A 19,295-nucleotide genomic window follows, 5' to 3' on the forward strand; every position below is an offset into this window, starting at 1 on the left:
AACAAACCTTCACAAATCATACAATTAACACAAGTATAAAAATTCAACTTCAATTTCATTTTAAATTCACGCTTAGCTCATACAGTAAAGGTAAAATTGCTTTGATTAAATGGCCTTTTTGTAGTATAAAGGATAACAAGAATCCTAAAAAGAAGTACCAGCCATAGTAAAAATAAATTAATTAATTAATTAAAGGAAAGGGTGGAATTCACACTCAAACTGTGCTTGGTTAATCCAACATCATTAAGTTGTTCTCTGTTTTGGTAGGTGCATTTACAGACTGCCTAAATGTGTGCCATTTGAAGACCACAAGGACCCCAAAGTGCTCTCACTCCCTTGAGTGGAAAGCAGACACCGCTACTCATTTCCTCCTCCGAGAGGAGCAAGCAGCCGTGAGAGCTGAGGTTTGACACTGGGCCACAGGAGACCAGCTACCTTTCCCTCAACAATGACCTCCTAAACCACTGCAGGACTCATGAGGCCGCCCTGTAGTTGGAACACGTGGATGACATTTATTGTGCAGTGGAATTCAGAACTCCATCAGTAATCTCATAAGCTGTATACGTGCAGGGATAAAGTTGTGTGTGCATGAGTATGTGAGTGTGTGCAGTTTCAGGTCACTGTCTTTTACAGAGGTGAGCCGGCTTCTGACACATGCTTCATTACTGAAAGAGAAGTCTAGCTTTACAAAGACCCTTTTGAGTAGAGCTGTGCCATTGTGAAAGCTTGTTAACTTTTACTTGTTCCACTCTGTGACTGTGCTTCTCATGCGTCCCGGCTGATACAAATACACAGTGTGTGCAAAGGTGATGAAAGCAAGGAACAATTGCAGATAAAGTGATTTTGAGTGAGTGTGTTTGTGCATGTTTGTTTGCCTGTTGTGTGTGCAGAGTAATGACGCACTGTGTCTGATGGGAAAGTCACATTTTAAAGATGGATGGTCGATTATAGAGAGATCTTTTGCTCATCCCGGGCCCAATGTGCTCCGTTATTAGCATGCATGTAAATGGATCATACCCAGCAGCCTCTTCGCTCTCACTTGCTGTCGCCATTAGATATGCAGCCCTGTCTCTCCATTAATAAAGCATAGTCACACTGGAAATTAGTGTGTGTACTTGTAGTGCGTCTGTGGATATGTGAATGTGACAGACAACAGCTTTTAGCTCACATTAAATCTTTTGGCTTGATCAAATGTCACAAGAAAAAGAGGGAAAGCATGAGAGATGAGTATTGTGAATATTGTGTTTAATCAGTTTTTTCTGTCCTTTACATTATTTAGACTCTGTGTGTGTTTGTGTGTCCTTTTAAAAATATCACTAGACATGCACCAGCCATGTTTTAGGTACACCTGTTCAGCTGCCTGTTTATGCAAATATCTAGTCAGCGAGTCATATGGTAGCAACTCAATACATTTAGCTATGCAAACATGTCAAGATTACCTGTTTAGTTCAGTTTGAGGATCAAAATGCAGAAGAAAGGTGATTAAAGTGACTTTGAACGTGGCATGGTTGTTAGTGCTAGATAGTATGAGCTCAGTATTTCAGAAATTTCCCACCAGCAAATTTCGATTTAGTTTCAGTCATAGTTTTTTGACTTAGTTTTTATTTAGTTTTAGTTGACATGGTCTTTTTCACAGAATGGTCTGAAGCATTAGAAGTCTACACTTGGTGCCACTCCTGCCAGCAAAGAACAGGAAACTGAGACTACAATTTGCAGACAATAGAAGAGAAAATTGTCGCCTGGTCTGATGAATCTCAATTTCTGCTGCAACATTAGGGTGGTGAGACAGGATTTGGTGTAAACAACAGGATTAGTTAATTAGCTTTTAGATGGAGAAATTAAACTCCTGATGGCTCCTACCAGCAGGATAACGTGTCATGTCACAGAGCTCAAATCATCTCAAACTGGTTTCTTCAACAAGACAATGAGTTTGTTGTACTCACATGACCCATATAGTCAGATCTCCTTCCAATAGAGCACCTTTGGGATGTGGTGGAGCAGGAGTTTTGCATCATGAATGCACAGACGACAAATCTACAGCAACTGCGTGATGCTATCATGTTACTATGACCAAAATCTCCGAGCAATGTTTCCAGAACTTGAATCTGTGTATAATAATTCAGGCAGTACTGAAGACAAAAGGGGGTCAGATCTAATAAAGTGTCCAGTGAGAGTATATTGGTGCACAAGTCAGTGATGGAAAATAGTAAGCATGCCTTACAGTGTGCCTGTGTGTGTTTGTGTGAGTGCCTGGATGTAGAGGGTACAGTTTTTGCCAAAAGGCATTTCCTAATTTACTACCTGGCAATCCTCAGTATGGAAGAAGCGTGCCATCCAGAGCCACATAAATCTCTGTAATGTAGAGGTTATTGCACTTTTTATGTTGAAATTCTGCTTGCCTTTGAATGTGACAAACAATGTTTCCTTTAACAACACAATCTGTTCTACACAACTGCCATTTGTTTTATGGACTATATACATGGAGAGTTACACTTACAAACAGCAGACAGACACCAAGAGCTATTGCTGAGCACAATGAACTCTCTCCCTCCCCGATAATCTACAAAGTGACATCAGCACATTATTTAAGAGGAAAAAAGTGAATCATGTAAAATGTCTGGTTGTGTTTACCACCTCATATTGCTATGATAAATCATTAAGGAGCATCATTGAAACTGCTGCAAGAAACAAGAATCTTCCATAAATCTGTGAATAGAATTGTGCGTATATATGTGCGCACACCAGTGCTCGTGTATATGGCTGCATTTGCATCATTAGATTACAGCGTAGTCTCCGAAACCCTCCTTAATGATGCTGATGTGTTTCCTTTTGGGGCACTTGCTCCCAGTTTGAGCCAAACTACACATTACTCTACTCTAATAACCTTTTTAACAAGTCATTTGCTGTTTTCTGTGACCAAAAGCAACCAACAGCATCCTCCTTTACGCTTTGATTGAAGTATCTTGCGATAGATTTTCTTTGCTACATAAAGCGCATCCCGGGACGCGCTCTAGAAATACTTGGACTTAAACAAACGACACGAAAATAGAGCCAAAAACATTTTTTTAAACGAACACAAAGTACTTGACAGCAACTTTAGCTCACACTCAGTATCTTTATGTGCAGACTGCAGTATCAGCAGGCGTCATCCAAACGCTTCGTAGCATTTAAGTGAAACATCAGCGTCACGCAGCTGTGGCTTTAACACCATTCTCAGCTGGACGAAAATATGTAACGAGAACATGGCGAGGTGTGCGTTGTTGTAAGCGGCATTCTTTTACACCTTGGGAAATAATGTCGGGGCATATACAGCAGGAAGCTTAAGGCCTCTTTGGTCGGCAGCCACCAGCAGCAGGGAAGGATCCTCTGTTTGGCATTCATGTTAAGTGTGTGCTTTGCCTCCCCCCAACATTTCAACCTAATAGTTTGCGTGTGTCTGCTCATGTGGTGAGGGAACTGCTGTTTTTTAGCATGTGTGTGTGCGTGCGTGTGTGTGCACATGTGTTGCAGAGTAGAACAGAAGAGAAGAAAAAGGAGAAAGAAGGAGATGGAACGGAGGAATAAGAGGTGGCGAGCATGTTGGAGAGAGGGTGAGAGAAAGGGCAGTAATGGGTTCAGTCCCAAAGGTGAGGGCTATAATCCATCAGTAACCTTTCCTCCCACATGCTCTGCACATCTGCACATGTAAGTACACATAAACTCACTAACTGTGACTAGCTCGTGTAACCCCTACCGTCAAACTCCATCCACCCCACTGTTGGTTGTTTGATGAAAACCAGAATGCCCCACAAGATCACACAAATCCCCCGCCCCCCCCCCCCTTTAACTTTCCAACAACTTTAGCTTCATAGACCAAACTCTGTCTGTGTTGACAATATTTAATGCCCAGGGATTATCTTCAGGGTTCAACAAAGATTTTTAGACCGCTGCTGTCTCACTGAGGGTTTACACAAGCTTTTGATAGATATCCCCAATTCTATTAAGCAGCTGTGTACTGTGGGTTTAGTTGTACCCTCTGGAGTGCTGCATCACTTTTTAGTGCACTGTAGTTTTATGTTAATTGTAGCAGTCTTCGTCTAGGTGCCAGCTGGGAAACCGAGGAATATCCAAAGCTGTCATCGGCACCTTGTTCTTAAGCCCTAAAACACAGAGTGTTCATAGACAGTCATCTTTCCTTTTAAAGGTAAAAATCTTTGCCTCTCTTTGCTCCGGTCGCCAAATAATATGTTCGAAAAATACCCAGGAATGAGAGATCTAAGCCAGCCTACTACATTTTATAAACACTATGATACAAGTGAGGAAGCCAGAAAAAGTGGAAAACCACATGCTTAATTATAACACACAGCTGAAGCAATCCATTTTCCTTTTACCAGTGGAGTAAGTAGAATAACCCAAGATTGCATGATTCTGTTGGAATAATTCATTTTTTGTGGTTGCCACGTTGTTTAAAGGGTGTACAGGCATTGAAACTTGGCTGGCTTTACAAGTGAGAGAAATGAGAGCTTTCAACCTCCGGCCAGGTTTTGCCTGGAACAAGGCAATCTTCTTCGCTCACAGAGCCTGCATTTTTAATGAGAACATCTGCTCCGGTGGCCCTCTGGTGGAACCGAGGCTTGCTTAATCACACAGTCGAGCCCCTCAAGTCTGTTGCAGTGGGATCTGCTCAGCCCAGTGATCAGACAGAGCTCACCACTTTGCACTAGAGCAAAGTCCTTGCTGGTTGACTGGGTGGAGAAGGTGTTGGAGGGGGCAGAGCAGAGGCACTACATTTGATGCAAACTTTATCCAGGGGAATTGTAGCTGAGACAGTGAAAGATGCAGTCAGAGTAAAAGCCTAGTGCTGCATGTGAGGTCTGTGTGCTATAAGTGGGCTTCTGACTCAGAGGAAATCTGTTTCTCTCATTTGCTCAGTAAAGATCCATTTGAAAAAGGTGTCGTAATCTCACGGGCTTGGAAAATGTATATATTCTATAGGTGATACAGTGGTTAGTGCTGTCACCTGAAGCAAGATAGTGCCAGGATTGAATCCACCAGCTGGTTATGCTCCTTCTATGTGGAGTTTGGATGTTTACCCTGCACATGTGTGGGTGCTCCCTGGATGCTCAAGCTTTTTTCCGTATACCAGAGATATACGTGCTAGGTTAATTGGTGATTGTAAATAGGCTGCAAGTGTGAACTTGTTGTCTGTCTTTTTATATTAGCTCTGTAACGGACTAGCGATCTGTTCAGGGTGTACTTTGCCCTTTACCCTGTGACAGCTGGGGGCTCTTGAATTCGAGAACTGGATAGGAAAATGGAGGGATAGATAAAACAATGTTGACTGGTACATAAAGTGACGATTTTTTTTTCACCTGTGGTCAAAAAATATGTTTAGTAAATGAGAACTGTTTCAGAAAGCATCTGCAATAGTGTGAGAGGTTACTATGGAGACTAGAATACAACTTCTCAATATCTTCACCCACCTACGACTATACAAATATACGCAGTTGGCAAAACAATTTTATATTTCAAAAACTAACTCAATTGGGTGGCGCAGGTGATGCACTGTCACTGTCACTACACAGAAAGTAGATCCTGGATTCAAACCGGTCTTTGAAGGGCCTTTCTGACTTTCTCTCATATTCCAAAGAAATGCAGTTTAGGTTAATTGATGACTCTAAATTGGCTGTAGGTGTGAGAGAGAGTGCGAATGGTTGTCTGTCCAGGGTGTACTCTGCCTTCCCCCCTCTCACAGCTAACATAGCCCAAGACTTGAAATGGATAAATGGATGTATAATTTGTCTCTCATCTAGGATAATAAATCATTATATTTCTATCCATAAATAACTGCATATTATAACTGAAAAACTATCACACATAAGTACATCACTAAAACCGTTGGGCTTTAGCTGTGCCTTTTGAGATTTTTTTTCATCTTCTAAAAGCAGTCTATTATCCCGTCTGTAGCTACTGTACGAGAGAATTCAGTAGAGACTTTCACAGCTTAGAATGGGTAATTTTAACAATTACTTACAGCAAATTAAATGCAAAATACTGTAAGATATTTTTCAAGTACACTGCAGCATCTTTTGTACTTTTGTTATACTCTCTCATGTTAAAGAACAGTAATTAAAGAACACAGTTAAAAAGGAATTGCTTCACTCTTCTTTCTGATGAAGAAAAGCACTATAGTTGCATTAGATCACTGGAGTGCCTGCAGTTGAATGAATCTGAGATGTAGGGTTAGGGTTTGGGATCTGTAAAAGCATGCCTTTTTTAAATTTTGGTGTGACTGTGGTGCTGGGTAGATTTGTAGTCACATAACCGTTACATAAAGAGAACATTTTTCTATATGAATTTTGATGTGTCCATTTACATTCGCTCACAACACACTTTGTGAATGTGTAAGTTTAGAATGTGTGTCAGTGAGAGAGACCCTCTTAGCACACCGAGTACAGTGAAATATGAGCTGTTGCGATGGTATGAAACTTGTAGCCTCTGGTTGAACCTCCAGTGAGGCCCACCTCTGCCTCCACCACCACCAATTAGGATAGCACACATAATGCAACCTGAAAGATGCACTGAGCCTGGCAGCTTTATAAACATCCTCCCTTGTCCACGGCCAGTGCTCACAGACCCGTCTTCTCTGCTCAGCTTTGTGCGTGGGTGTCGATGTAAGTGTGTGCATCAGGCGTGACTGTGTACGTGAGCGCCGAGAGTGATAGATCCCCCTTCCCAGGGATGCACTCCCATCCTGACAGGGGGTGTTATAGTTATTGCTCTTTCTTTCTCTCTCCCTCTCTCTTGACTACATTATCTTATCTGATTACTCTCTGAGCCAGGATGAGCAGACATGCTGGAGACTGCAGTGTAATATAACATGCCTCTATATGACTTGTGGTTGCTACATGAGATATGCCACCGCACACATCATACTACCGGTAACATCAGACTTGTCTGCTTGCCTCAGAGACCTGACAGCCTCATTGTTATTAACCATGCACAAAAACTGAAGCACAGACAGCCCAGCGTGTCAATGCTGCAACAAACCTGTGTAATTACCCCATAAATCGAAGCAATCTCCGGCCATGCTCTCGCCAATTTATCTGCAAACCTAGATTTAATGTGTACAGGGAGGTTGCCTTGCCCCTTGACTTGTGTGCACTTCACAATTGAATAAGGTGTTCTGCGAGGGCGTTTAAACCACAGCAGTGAATGATGCCTCTTGCTTATGCAGTCTCCATATCTTCAATTGAAAGATAGCTTTCCCAGCTTTGGATAATAAAGCGGCAGTGAAACTGTAGCCTACCATCAGTATACAGCACTATTAAATAATCCACAGTGTTTTCAGTGGCCTGTGGGGACAATGTCGAGGATGGTATAAACATTAGAGTCAGGAACAACCCTCCAGTAAGCCGTTTTTACGGCATGCGAACAGGTGTGATCCCTGCCTCTCTGCTTTCACACAACTGTGAGAAGTAATAAGAGACATCAAGCATAGGATTGTGCTACAGGCTGCAAGAACACATTCTGCTTTAAGTATATCCAAATGATAGTCTTCTTAAAGCGGTATAACAGGGTATGAATACAGTCTGAATATTAAATAAACCAAAAAGCTTTGAGTTTTGTTGCAAGCATGTGGCTGACACGCTGGCATACTGCAAGGCCTATCACGTGGTTGCATCAGACGTACCGTAAAGTAGAGGAGTTAACTTTAAATGGGCCACCGTATTGCACCAATCCATCATTCACGGAGCAGTCTTACTAGTTTGAGGTCAGAGGAAAAGATCAGTTGTTTACGAGAGCAGAAAATCGAGGTCAGACTGAAAAAAGAAGGAGGATGTGAGATTATAGGATTTAAAGTGATAGAAAGACACCTATTTCCACTGACACATACTCACTGCTAGGGTGGTCTTCTACGTAGTAATAAAATATTCTCAATTTCAGACCGTACTTTAAGTGATGATGGCATAATTGCATTCACTCACTCCAGCTTGAAAGCTTCCTTAAAAAGCTGAAACACGGTGACAACTTCAGCATTTTTCATCTTATTTGCATGGTTTGATACTTTGTTCTTTTATTCTCTATTTCAGTGTCAAAGTAAGCAATGAATGTTGCTTTAGATACTTCCATAAAGTCTTGTAGAACAAAAAAGAAAGATGATGCCAGATTTGGAAGATTGACAGAAAGGGTTTACAAGCAACTAGAGATTAGATTAGATAGTCCTGCAAAGCGAGGTGGGTGTCTCTAGGCTGACATGGCTTTACCAGACAAATCCAATGGACCAGTAAATTTTCAAATTAAAGCGCTGCACTGTGCATATTAATTATGCCACGATGGAGAAATATTACCCCAAAGTTTCTTTCTTATTGTTAAATCTCCATTAGTTACTTCAGAGTAAGAGTGATCATCTAGAATTACACCGATGTATCACAGTAGATTATCCTGCTTTATTTTATACTGTTTTCCATTTCCGACAGTCTGCTTCACAGTGGATTGGCTGTCACAGAGATTTCCTCCCATGTTATGAATGCAAGCCTTTGTTGCATGCATCTGTAAGATAGATCTAACCCTTGTAATAGTATATTTGTCTTTTGTTGCTAGACTTCCTCCAGGGTAACCCAGAGGTCAGTCTTTGTCAAGTGGTTAAGATATTTAAAAACGATTTGAAAACTAAAACTATTGCAACTGATGCCATGCCCTACATGTTAAATGCAAATCCAATTTGAGACCAAACAAAACTAAGTTAACACCTAAACAGCAAAACTAAGAGTTTAGTAATTACAGAAGAAATACCTTAGAGACATCAGAATGTGGCCTCCCTTGCCTAAATCTGTCATTACTGTAAATACTTCTATATATGGAACAAAAGAAACACAGTACACGCAAAGACATAAGACTTTTTTTCTTCAGGCTAGACCTATACAATTTTAAATTAGCTCGACTCCTCCACAGATCCCCTGGAAACATTCCAGAAGATTATTTTTTAAAGACAACAACAAGTCATTAAAATGAAAGATCATTTAATATTCACTGTTTATTCTTCTGGATTGCTGTGCTGTGAGAACACTTTAAATTAGCCGGAGAAGCGGATACCTTTGGGTGCACTATTGCGTGCGTGTGTGTTGCAAGACTGCCAGTCTTTTGCTCAAATGAGCGTTAATGATACATCAGTCAAAACTACTCCACAACTTAAAAGTACAGGGAATTTTAATACGTGTATAGTGTTGAGTTGTAACTATACATTGACATTTTTACTAATGACTCTTAGGGATACATTTAATAGAAAGATTATACAGAAATGCGAAACCTGTAAAATGTTTAATAGAAAATCCATGGTGTTTATCAAAAAGGATGTAATCCACTCCAAATAACTGCTGATATAAATGTCAGGTCAAAACTGTTGTTTAACAATGTTTTCATGCTTTTCATGAAAATGCTAAGTATTTTTTAATACCTAAAAAATACTGACAAAGAAAAAAAATTTTCAGCTAAATTTTGCTAATTTTGCTTTATATTCTGAGCGACTGGGATTTTTAATACCGAAATGAAGTTTCTAAGAAGTTCATATAGTCCTGCAGTTGTCTTTTTAGGCACTATATTAAATCTCTGGCATGAAAACTTCTCGCAGGAGCATCATACCCACCTCAGTCAGATAAAAACTGACCACTTTAAGTCAAACATGATGCTGCATCGAATAGGCAGGATTAATCATCTCCCTGCAACAGAGCTGAGCTGCTCCATCTTGGCCCGCAGGAGACATCAAACGTACTCCCCCTGCCCGCCTGCCTACTGTTTCCCCTGGAGAGACAGAGATGGGTTAGAGAGTAGAGACTGGCCTCTGGTAGTGCAACTCTCTGTGGAGTCTATATTGATTACACCTGCCACCAGCGGCTAGCTGGAGCTGTGTACTCTGACAGCTGGCAGCACAGGGCGAGATGGATAACTGCTCGAGTCGGGTTTTAGCCAGCTACATCATCACTTGGCTCTGTAGAGGTAGTTAGGAAAGCAAAAGTTTCTCTTTTTTTTCTTTTTCTTTCTACTGTTTTTGTTTTGTTTTTTTAAGTTTACTTCTTTATAGTGTGCTTTACCTTGTTTCTTGTTTCATTGTTTCTTGGCTTTTCTGTCATGGCACATATTTCATCTCAGGCATGAGGAATTCACTGTTGTATCTGTGAATGTCTACTTATAAAGTCGTAGAAAACACAAAGCAGGATGAGGCCTTGGCTCTTTCATCACAACGTCCTTTCTCCATATCTTATTATATGTATGCTTGACTTCAGAACTTACCCGCTAAAGTTTTCTTTTCAGAGATGGACAGCTTTAAAAGTGAGTAGGTCTTAGATTTATAAAATCATGTGTACTGTTAAACCATACCCCCAAGGACAACTCATTAAACTCTGTTTAGAAGTCAGAAGGATTGAGTTGTGGGAAGAGTTGGGAGGTGAATCCAGAGTAAATCCCTTTTTTCCTGTTAGCTCACTGTCCCTTCAGCTGGCTGCGAGGTATATGGTGTTGATTATGGAGATGAGAGCCATAAACTCAATATTTTCCGTGCTGAAGTGAGAAGACTGTAAAGCAAGCAAACACACTCTCCCTCTCACACGGGCGAGCCAGAGAGTGAGCAAGCTAAATGGGTGTAGAGGGATTCAGATGGCTTAGTCGGGATAGGAACTGGGATCTAGTGGTATGTTTCTCTTATTTGTGTCTCTGCCTCTCTCCCTGCTTTTCTCTCTCTTTTTATCACTGTGCTTTCTCACCCCAAAGGCCTTATTTGCAATCCTTTGCTTCTCACGCTGCAGTCTGTGACAACAGCACAGGTTGAAACATAAGCCTCACCAAAATCTCAGTTATTTCATTTTAAAAAATACACTTTAACTTCTCATCTAGTGACTTAAAACCATTATAAATTAAAGGCAAATTGTTATGTAAATTGAACAGTTTGGTGTACTTTTGCAGAGTTTAGCAAACATTTGCTCTGCTTAATGATTCATATCCTTCAGAATTATTCTGATTTTCTTCGTCAGTCTGTGCGTTTGTAATTCCTCACTTCTCCGCGAGTGCAGCTTCCCCCAGCCACCCTGGATCTGTCTGTGGTAGTGTTCATCAAAGACCGGTGACTCCCCAGATACTGTTACAAGAAACCAGGATCAAGTTGCTCTACTTTTATTTATGTGTAGTGCCGGGAGTTTAAATATCTTCCTGCGATGTGAGAGCTCGGTCTGTTTTGACCCCGCCATTACTTCTGTGGCGGGGACCACAGAAAAAAAAAAAAAGAAAAACAGACCTGCATGCCTCATGAGAGACTGAATCAAAAAGTAAGACCAGAGATGTGGAGGAAGGGAGAGAGACAGCCAGTCAGTTTAGGTATTTTGAGAGTTAGTCATCCACTTGCCTGTCAAGCAAGCAGCTTCTCTGCTGTCTGCTGATGCCCGACGAAGCAGAAGACATGCCTAAACATTAATGGAACTAAAACAAAAATAAACCATTTTCATGTATAAAGACAGATGTGCATACAAAGCTGCGTAGAACTTGGCAGTCCTGCCTTTCATTTATTCCTCTGGGGAAGAAGGACGGTGTTTGTATGTTCGGAAAAGGGGAGGGAAAGAGAAAAAAACATGGCACACAAGGAACATTCCAAGTTTGCCACAGGAAATCAATTTATTTGAGAGGGCAGCCGGGCTAAAAATAGGGAAGCCCCAAAACAATAGTGTTGGAATTAATTGCCCAGATTTTTGTGAGAAGGCAAGAAGACTCAAGAGAGCCAAAGTTTGTTCTCCGTCTTGTTTTCAAATGTGTGTTATGGAAATATTAGTCTTGTCTAGTTGTCATGTTATTTTGTTTTGGTATATTTCTGCTTGTCTGGAGCTGTCAAACAGAACTGAATCTCAATCATTTTCTTCCCCGACTTACCACTCCTCAACACATCTGCCAGCTGCCTTATTTGACAGGATATGATGATTTATCACAAGTTCTCCGCAGTAAATAGACAATAACTGTTTTGTCACACTCCACCGAGTTCTAACTGGGTTTTTGGGAGTGTGTGAGGGAGTGCTGTAGGGGCCTTATGGGGGCTGATGTGTCGTTTTTAATGAGATCTCACAGCAGTGTTTAAATATTTAACCGTTCCTGGTGAAGCCTCCCCAACAGCCGCCAGGCAAAACTGGTGAGGTTTCATGCAATCATCACAAACTATACTGAACCTATCCCCCGGAAACATCAGAAAATAAGCACAACCTGAATACATAATGGCATTATGAATACACAGCCTGCTGTGCCTAATACCTGCACCTATCGACAGACATGCCGTCTTTGCCCCTGCAAATAAGCAACATGACAAAGGGTGAGCGTGATGATGAAAAGCTGTTGAATTATACATCTGTTTTTTGATGGGATATTTTCAAAACTTTTCTCCCCCCCCCCCCCCGCCAACAAAGTAATCCCCATTTTGAGCTTTTTCTGTATGTTTTTGAGAAACATTTCGCCAACGATCAGTTCAACTCCTACACTCTTCATGTTTTTACATCCCACCGCCCGTCAGTCGCAGAGAATGGTGCTGGGGTGTCTGCCACCACCTGCTGTGTTCAGAGAGACGTTTCGATGGTGTGCTTGCATACGCGGTGTTTGTGTGTACAATAGTGGAAGTGTCTGAAGGGCATGTTATGTTAGGGTGAGGGACTGTAGAGGAGATTGGTCTGGATGGACAAATAATTGTATTAAGATTTAGGGTCAAAGAAGACTAAAAATAAATCTGTTTGTTTTGTTAATCATCTAACTTGATCTGATGACATAAACAGGGTGATGAAATCAAAATACTTGTCCTTAAAGGTGTTTAAATAGCTCTAAAATATGAGTTTATGAGGCTGTACTCTGATTTAAATTTCCTTATAAATATCATTTGGATTTTTTTTTAATCACAAATGTAAAATAGGAGACTTTAGTTGGTATTTGAAGCCGCTCGTGTGCTGTATTTGGAGGTGCGAGCAGTATAAAGCAAGGGGAATCTGGAGGGACCTGAGCCCACAGATGGCAGCGTACACGACATCTCCCATCACTCTCAACACTTCCACCCCCTTTTCCTGCATCCTCTCCTCTTTCCAGTCTTCCCCTAGGCTTCTCTTCCTTCTTTTATCCCTCCCCTCCCCCCACTGTAGACAACCCGTCCCCGCCAAACTTAGCTCTCCCAAAATCCACCACCACTCCATCCGGTTGCTGCTCTGAGGTCTCACTGATTGAAAGGAGCATTATTACCTCCCGCTATCCTGCCCATCCACTGTGGAAAATGTTGCTTATTTGACAGTGGATGCATACAGATATTGCTATAGAGGGTCTTTAGAGTTTGGCAGACACTTGGTGCCAAATCATATGCATGACTCCTCTTGCCATGCCGCTTCATGTGGCTGCCAAATGAGGTTCACTCGGGTTTTTGTCAAGGGACCTAGACTATTATTCAACACCCCCCCCCACCCACCCCCCACACACACACACCCACACACCCCAACAAGCCACACTCCTAACATGCACACACACCCACACACAATATAAAAACCTGTGCTTCCTCAGTGCCCTCTTTCCCTCTCCCAACCTGTACCAGCCCTATGCCCTCCCACTCCCCTCCTGCCTATGCCTTCAGTCTCCATACCACACTCATTATTAATGATCTAAGGGACAGCTTTCATTTGATCTATTACTTAGGACGGGACGGCGGCTGCTGTGCTGCTGCATCCCTGCTGGATCTTTAATTATTTCATGGAGGGCTTTCCTCCTCTCCGCTGCTCCTTCTCTGTTGTGCAGATGAAATATTGAAGTTGAGGAGTGTAGTGCAAAGTGGCCCCATACAGAGTAAGGTGTGTGTCTGTGTGCGTGTCTCCTCTGCTTTTGTAAGTGTACAGTGCATTTGTGTGCACAGACATATATCTGTAAGGCCGAGTTTCTGCCGCTCTCAGATGGATCTTAGTTTTTCATTATATGAGGCTCGGACTTTTATCTTGAAACTTCAAGTAGTGAAGTCACAGATTGGAAGCAGATTGCGTTAGTTATTAACTTCTTCCTCGAACTGCAATTCAGCTTTGAAATATTTTCAGTGGGTGAATATGTGAGTTCTTGTTGTTGTTAAGACTCCGGAGTATATTCTGGCTATCTGACAAAAGAAATAGCTACAAATGTTTCCAAAAGGAAAATAAAAATGCCACGACAAATGTGAACAGAATTATTTCGCTGCATGTGTAATGCGATGTGATTATGGGCCATAAATGTTGTATTACGGCTGCGTTGAGGAGCAGTAATGGCATGATATCACCGTTAACTTTTTGTTGCCAAAAATATCAGCACTTAACAACATCTGACGGGGAAATGTGGCTGACACCGCTAGCGCACACAGCTTTGCATTCAGGTATGAAATATGGCAGGAGGCCTAATTGGCTTGCTCTCCCAACTTCATACATTTTGGACTCTCTGTGTTAATGGCAATCAAAATTCCACATGGTCTATACTACATTCATTCTGTGCCATACAGAACATCCACTGAGGCAAGGGGGAGCTAAGGAGCTTATGAATTCAGCAAACTGTACACAGCTGCCTCATGTAGGAAACCATACTCTATAAACATAATGACTTAATTTTAGTCTGTGTGACGGCATGCGATGGTAAGATTTGCATCCGCAGCACCTCTGCATTCAGTAAAACACTGAATTGCTATAACTGGTAGAAAGAGTGATTCCATGCACTTATGTGGGGGACCAATGAAATGACATTGATATACAGCGCTCCATTAATTGCCATATGAATAGGGTCTGCATTGCTTGGCACTCTGCTGATGCATCACAGTAAAAGAGATGGGTCACTCTGTCTTCTCCACCCTGCAGCTTTGCCAAGCTCATAATTACTAAAACCCCCAATTAATCTTCCCATCACATAGGCCAAATATACACTTCCTCCCTATATAAATGAGTTACAGTATATGCTCTTAGTAGATGTGTGTGTGTGTGTTTTACAAAAGTAGGCGTGTGTACATTTACGCGTGTCAACTTGAAAATGCCAGTGCTTATGAGAGCATCAAGTACAGATAGTGCCATGTGATCTTAGTGCATCGCTTGTGTCAGTATCACACAGCTGAGTTCATGTTCTTGCAAACAGAGCAGGACATTGTGTTCATGTACATAGCCAGTTATATAAGCAACACAAACATGCAGCTATACACAGTTTGTAGAAGAGAAAACACAAACAGATGTTTAGTGTCATTTACTTTTAATTTGAAACTTTTTTTAACAAGTGAAAATATGTTATCCGAAGACAGGCTGGGTTCTGCATTTATTTTAACAAGCTAACATTCAACGTACATTTTAAGATTTGTTTTTTCTTATTTGTGCATTTTGATTCAATCTGCAGTAACTCGTCGCCCTTATATAAATGTTCCTATCCACTTCGCGAGTGTCAGTCTGCAAAAAAAAAAAAAAAAAAGTGCTGCTACAATGTATCTGGAGGCTACACAGTGTCTAATTTCTGAGAGGTCACAACAGTCGTTAGATGTACACTTCTTCCTGACAATACATTAGTGTGAGTATGTGTGCGTGTGTGTGTGTGTCTACATGAATATGTATTTCTGATTGTAGCATGCAGTTCTGGCCCCTGGCATTCAACCTTTACACGTTATGAATAGAATCTCTTCTCCACGCTCCAATCTGCCCACTAGTCTGTCTGCAATCACATTTACGATGCCTTACTGGCACCTAGTGGTGACGGGATGCACTGCATACACTTGATGCTTGACTGCCAGCAGGGGAGATGGAGAGTTGTTTACAAGTGGCATTTGCCCCTAATTAAAAGCAGTACTTGTTGGAGCACTCGGTCTGCAGAAGGACTAGCATCCACAGTAACACAAGCTGGGCCGCTGATCCTCCGATAAGCCTCCTCCACTCTGCGCACACACACACGCAAACATTGGTCAAGGAGTGAAGGAAGCGTGCAGCACAAGACAAATTTTAGTATTGTGATTGCTTACAGCTTTGCAGCACAGTAAGTTATACAATACAGTACATTTTTGAGAAACAACACAGATGGCTCAGAGTTCTGCTATTTCTGTTACCAGTGAAGAATTGTCCTTTTGATAGTGGCAGGCCAAGTCTGCAGAATCCCTCACTCATTCACAGGCTGACTGTCAACTCCCTCCATTTTCTAATTCTGCAGGCCCAACATCTGGCTGTCCCGTGTGGAAAGGCCATTATGTCAGGACAGAAGACGAATGAAAGTAGCCATCGACCTGTCTGTGTAGCAACTAACTAGGCCGGCAGTGCCTGCCAGTTTTGACCAGCTTAATGGAGCACAGCAGCTCAGCAACTAATCACCTGCTCTTTCTCATCAGCTGCCTCTCCCATGGGACCGTAATTGATTGTTAAGTGTTTGATGGATCAGACGAAGACTGAGCTGACTTGACTGTGGATCCACAGTCGGGTTTGTACTGATCTTCGCTTTCATGCTCTAACACTCATACTTTTTCTTCTTTTTCTTTTTTTTTTAATACAAGTATAACATAGCGGAGCCTTTCATTTTTGTCTGACGTGCCTGACATCACCAACTCTGGGTACCTAGAATCATCATACTTGTCCTCAATCAGATTAAGAGTGCCAGCGATATGCGCAGAGAACTACTTCAAAAGATCTATATTAATGTTATCACAAGTTCACAACCTATTATTTACGCTTTCAGTCTAAATGGGCATTTTCACTTGCTTGATGAGTGTTCTAATGCAAGTATAATGCTAACTGAGTAAATAATACATTATGCATAAGCACTCCAACTACCTCACCTGAGTCTGAACAGCTGGTTGTGATCCAGCTCTTCCTCTTCATCAGTCTTTCCTTGGCCTCTGTTTCGCAGTCTCCTCTTCCTTTCCTCGGGGTCAAGTGTGAGTAAGACCACCAGGCTGGGCTGAAACAGGTCGCTAGGCCAACAGTACACCTCTGAACCTTCTCCTGGAAGGTTGCACACTGGACCACTCACCGCTGTGGCGATGGCATAGGCCGCTGTGCTGTGCCAAAATCTGGGGACAGGTAATCGATGGTGAATTGAAAGGTGAACGACAGGTGGAAGTCGCATCAGGTGACTTGGTAGCCACTGAATATTGAGTTGTATAGATCTGGATCTCAGCGGGATCTACAAGTTCTTACAAAAGAAAAAGAAAAAGGTCACAAAACAGGCAGACCTCACTCCACCTGCAACATCTCAGCTGTCTTTACCTGTCAACAATGACAGGTGTCTTCATGCCCTTTAGACCTATTTGATCTGCTGAGATGTAGTTCCCCAGAGCATAGAAGGCCCTGCGGATTAGGGGTGGCTCCTGATCAAAGCGGGCTCTCCAGGGGGAAAGGCACTCTGGTGGGGATGGCAGAAGAGTGGCCCCCAGTGTATCCTTCAGAGACTCGGTCAGAGTGGTCTTACCTGTGATACAGAGGACAGGAAATAGATTCACCTCAAAACCAAAGAAAACAAAGGTGTGAACATTTTCGAATGACAAAAGGAGGGATTCATCCTTTTTGTTCATATTAAAAGAAGCTGCGGTGGCCCTTGAAAAGTTCAACTAAAACTCCCTCTTGAACCACACAGTTGAGCTTTCATGAAGGTTTGAAAATAGTATTAGAGGAGCGAGCTACACAGTAAACCATTTCAAAGTGATGTAACTTTTCTGAGGTCATGATACATGATATTCCATTAACTGAAGCTCCCTGGCAGATAATGGCTTTAGGGGAGAACAACCAGCTACCACTTTAGGATGACATCTATGCATCAGACTGATCACATATTTATTTATGAGGTAATGGCATTAACCTGTGGCATCCAGGCCCTCTATGACAATAACAGGGAAGTCTGGTTTATTTCTGGCCTCCACCCTGCTGGGCAGCAGCTCCAGCACAGCCTTAGCTTCTGGGATGATGTCACCACACTGCAGAACAGACAAATCAGTTAAGCAGGCAGGAGTGAGTCATAGACTGTGCTGTCAATGAGCGCACACAGTGCTGTGGGCCACCTGGCCCTCCCTGATAGATAAACGTTAGACGCAAGAGCTCTGGGTCTCTTGGTATAAACTGCTATTCCTACATCCTCCACAAGAGTGCGCCCGTTTGCCAAAATCTTATGCGGTATACGAAAATAAACATAAAACAGTCTTGTAAACATTAAAATGAGAAAATACGTACTTTTTTCATCACGTCATAGGCCTCGTCAAAGCTGTAGAATACATCTGAATTGATAATGTTGAGAGTAGATGGGTGATATTCTGGCGCTTCTGAGGGTACCACATAGTATCCCTTTGCCACGTCCATCACCTGGCTTGCTGTCTCTGACCACATGTGCTGCGTCCACTGTTGGCCGTCTTCAGCTGGAGAATACGAACAAACTAACACTGGGTCATGTTGTATTAAATCACTCAAAAGTCGCTCAATCAGGGAGGAAGTGTCAGAATTCCCTTTTAAAAAGTAGCCTTTAACGAGAGAATCCCTGACTTTTGGTAGAAATGAAGACATGGGAGACAAGCGACATTCCGGAGGCAAGTCCCTCAGCAGTTTGTCTTTCAGCTCCCCGTAAAACTTCGCCGTTTTGATTCTGTCTCTGCTGCAGTAAACAAGGACAGAGTAGCACTTGTCACGGTTTTGAACTTCTCTGAACACCCTCGGCACGTCTTCTCCCAGGTGCTTTTCCTTAACAGCAAAATAAAAAGGCGCTCCATTTAGCTCCACTGAAAAAACACGAGAGCACCACCGTGGAAGAAGAGACATTGCGTGTTTTGACATCTTGCACACCAGATCTGTTTCCAAAATATGGCCCGAGACGCACCGTGTGAGCTGAAGGGAAAACGATAGTAACGGCGCCAAACGGAGAAAACGAAACTTTTCGTTTACTGTGAAACGCGTTTATTATTGAAGCCAACGCCTCTCAGGGGCAGCTCAGGAATTCTTTCCAGGAATCCAAGTTATGTTTCTTAAACGTGTTTAATGAAAATGAGAGACACCAAGAGACTGGACAAGTAGCGAGGCTGTGAAAACTACAATGAACTGAATGCACCCAGACTCGAAACAGAAACTGTTTTACAAAGAAGCATTTATCACTGAAAGTTTGACCATTAGAGCTAAAGATCTATAAGTCCTGCACTATTTAATGGCATATCACTACTGTACATAAAGGTCTCTAATAAAGGTTTAAAGGACGAGTGACACTGCGAAGAAATGCAAAGAATGCGTTGTCATGACGCGCGTAAATTATCTCTTGCATCTCAGCAGAATGGAACCAGGCTAGGTTTCGTTTTCGTTGTTTGTAAACAGAAA

The 19,295-nt window shown here is 42.1% G+C and overlaps 1 protein-coding gene across 1 annotated transcript; it reads right to left on the bottom strand.

The window, feature by feature from the left end:
- Nucleotides 1-10,967: 10,967 nt before the first annotated feature.
- cmpk2 (cytidine monophosphate (UMP-CMP) kinase 2, mitochondrial) lies at nucleotides 10,968-19,126 on the bottom strand. Its single transcript, XM_085142762.1, has 5 exons — nucleotides 18,171-19,126; nucleotides 17,803-17,917; nucleotides 17,214-17,415; nucleotides 16,784-17,017; nucleotides 10,968-15,895 (listed from the first exon to the last, which is right to left on the bottom strand). Exons 1-5 carry the CDS (start codon nucleotides 18,762-18,764, stop codon nucleotides 15,775-15,777), a joined length of 1,266 nt encoding a protein of 421 aa, XP_084998888.1. The 5' UTR covers nucleotides 18,765-19,126; the 3' UTR covers nucleotides 10,968-15,774.
- Between the last annotated feature and the right edge of the window lie 169 nt (nucleotides 19,127-19,295).

Source organism: Neolamprologus multifasciatus, chromosome 19, assembly GCF_963576455.1.
Source record: "Neolamprologus multifasciatus chromosome 19, fNeoMul1.2, whole genome shotgun sequence".
Classification (NCBI taxonomy): Eukaryota; Metazoa; Chordata; class Actinopteri; order Cichliformes; family Cichlidae; genus Neolamprologus; species Neolamprologus multifasciatus.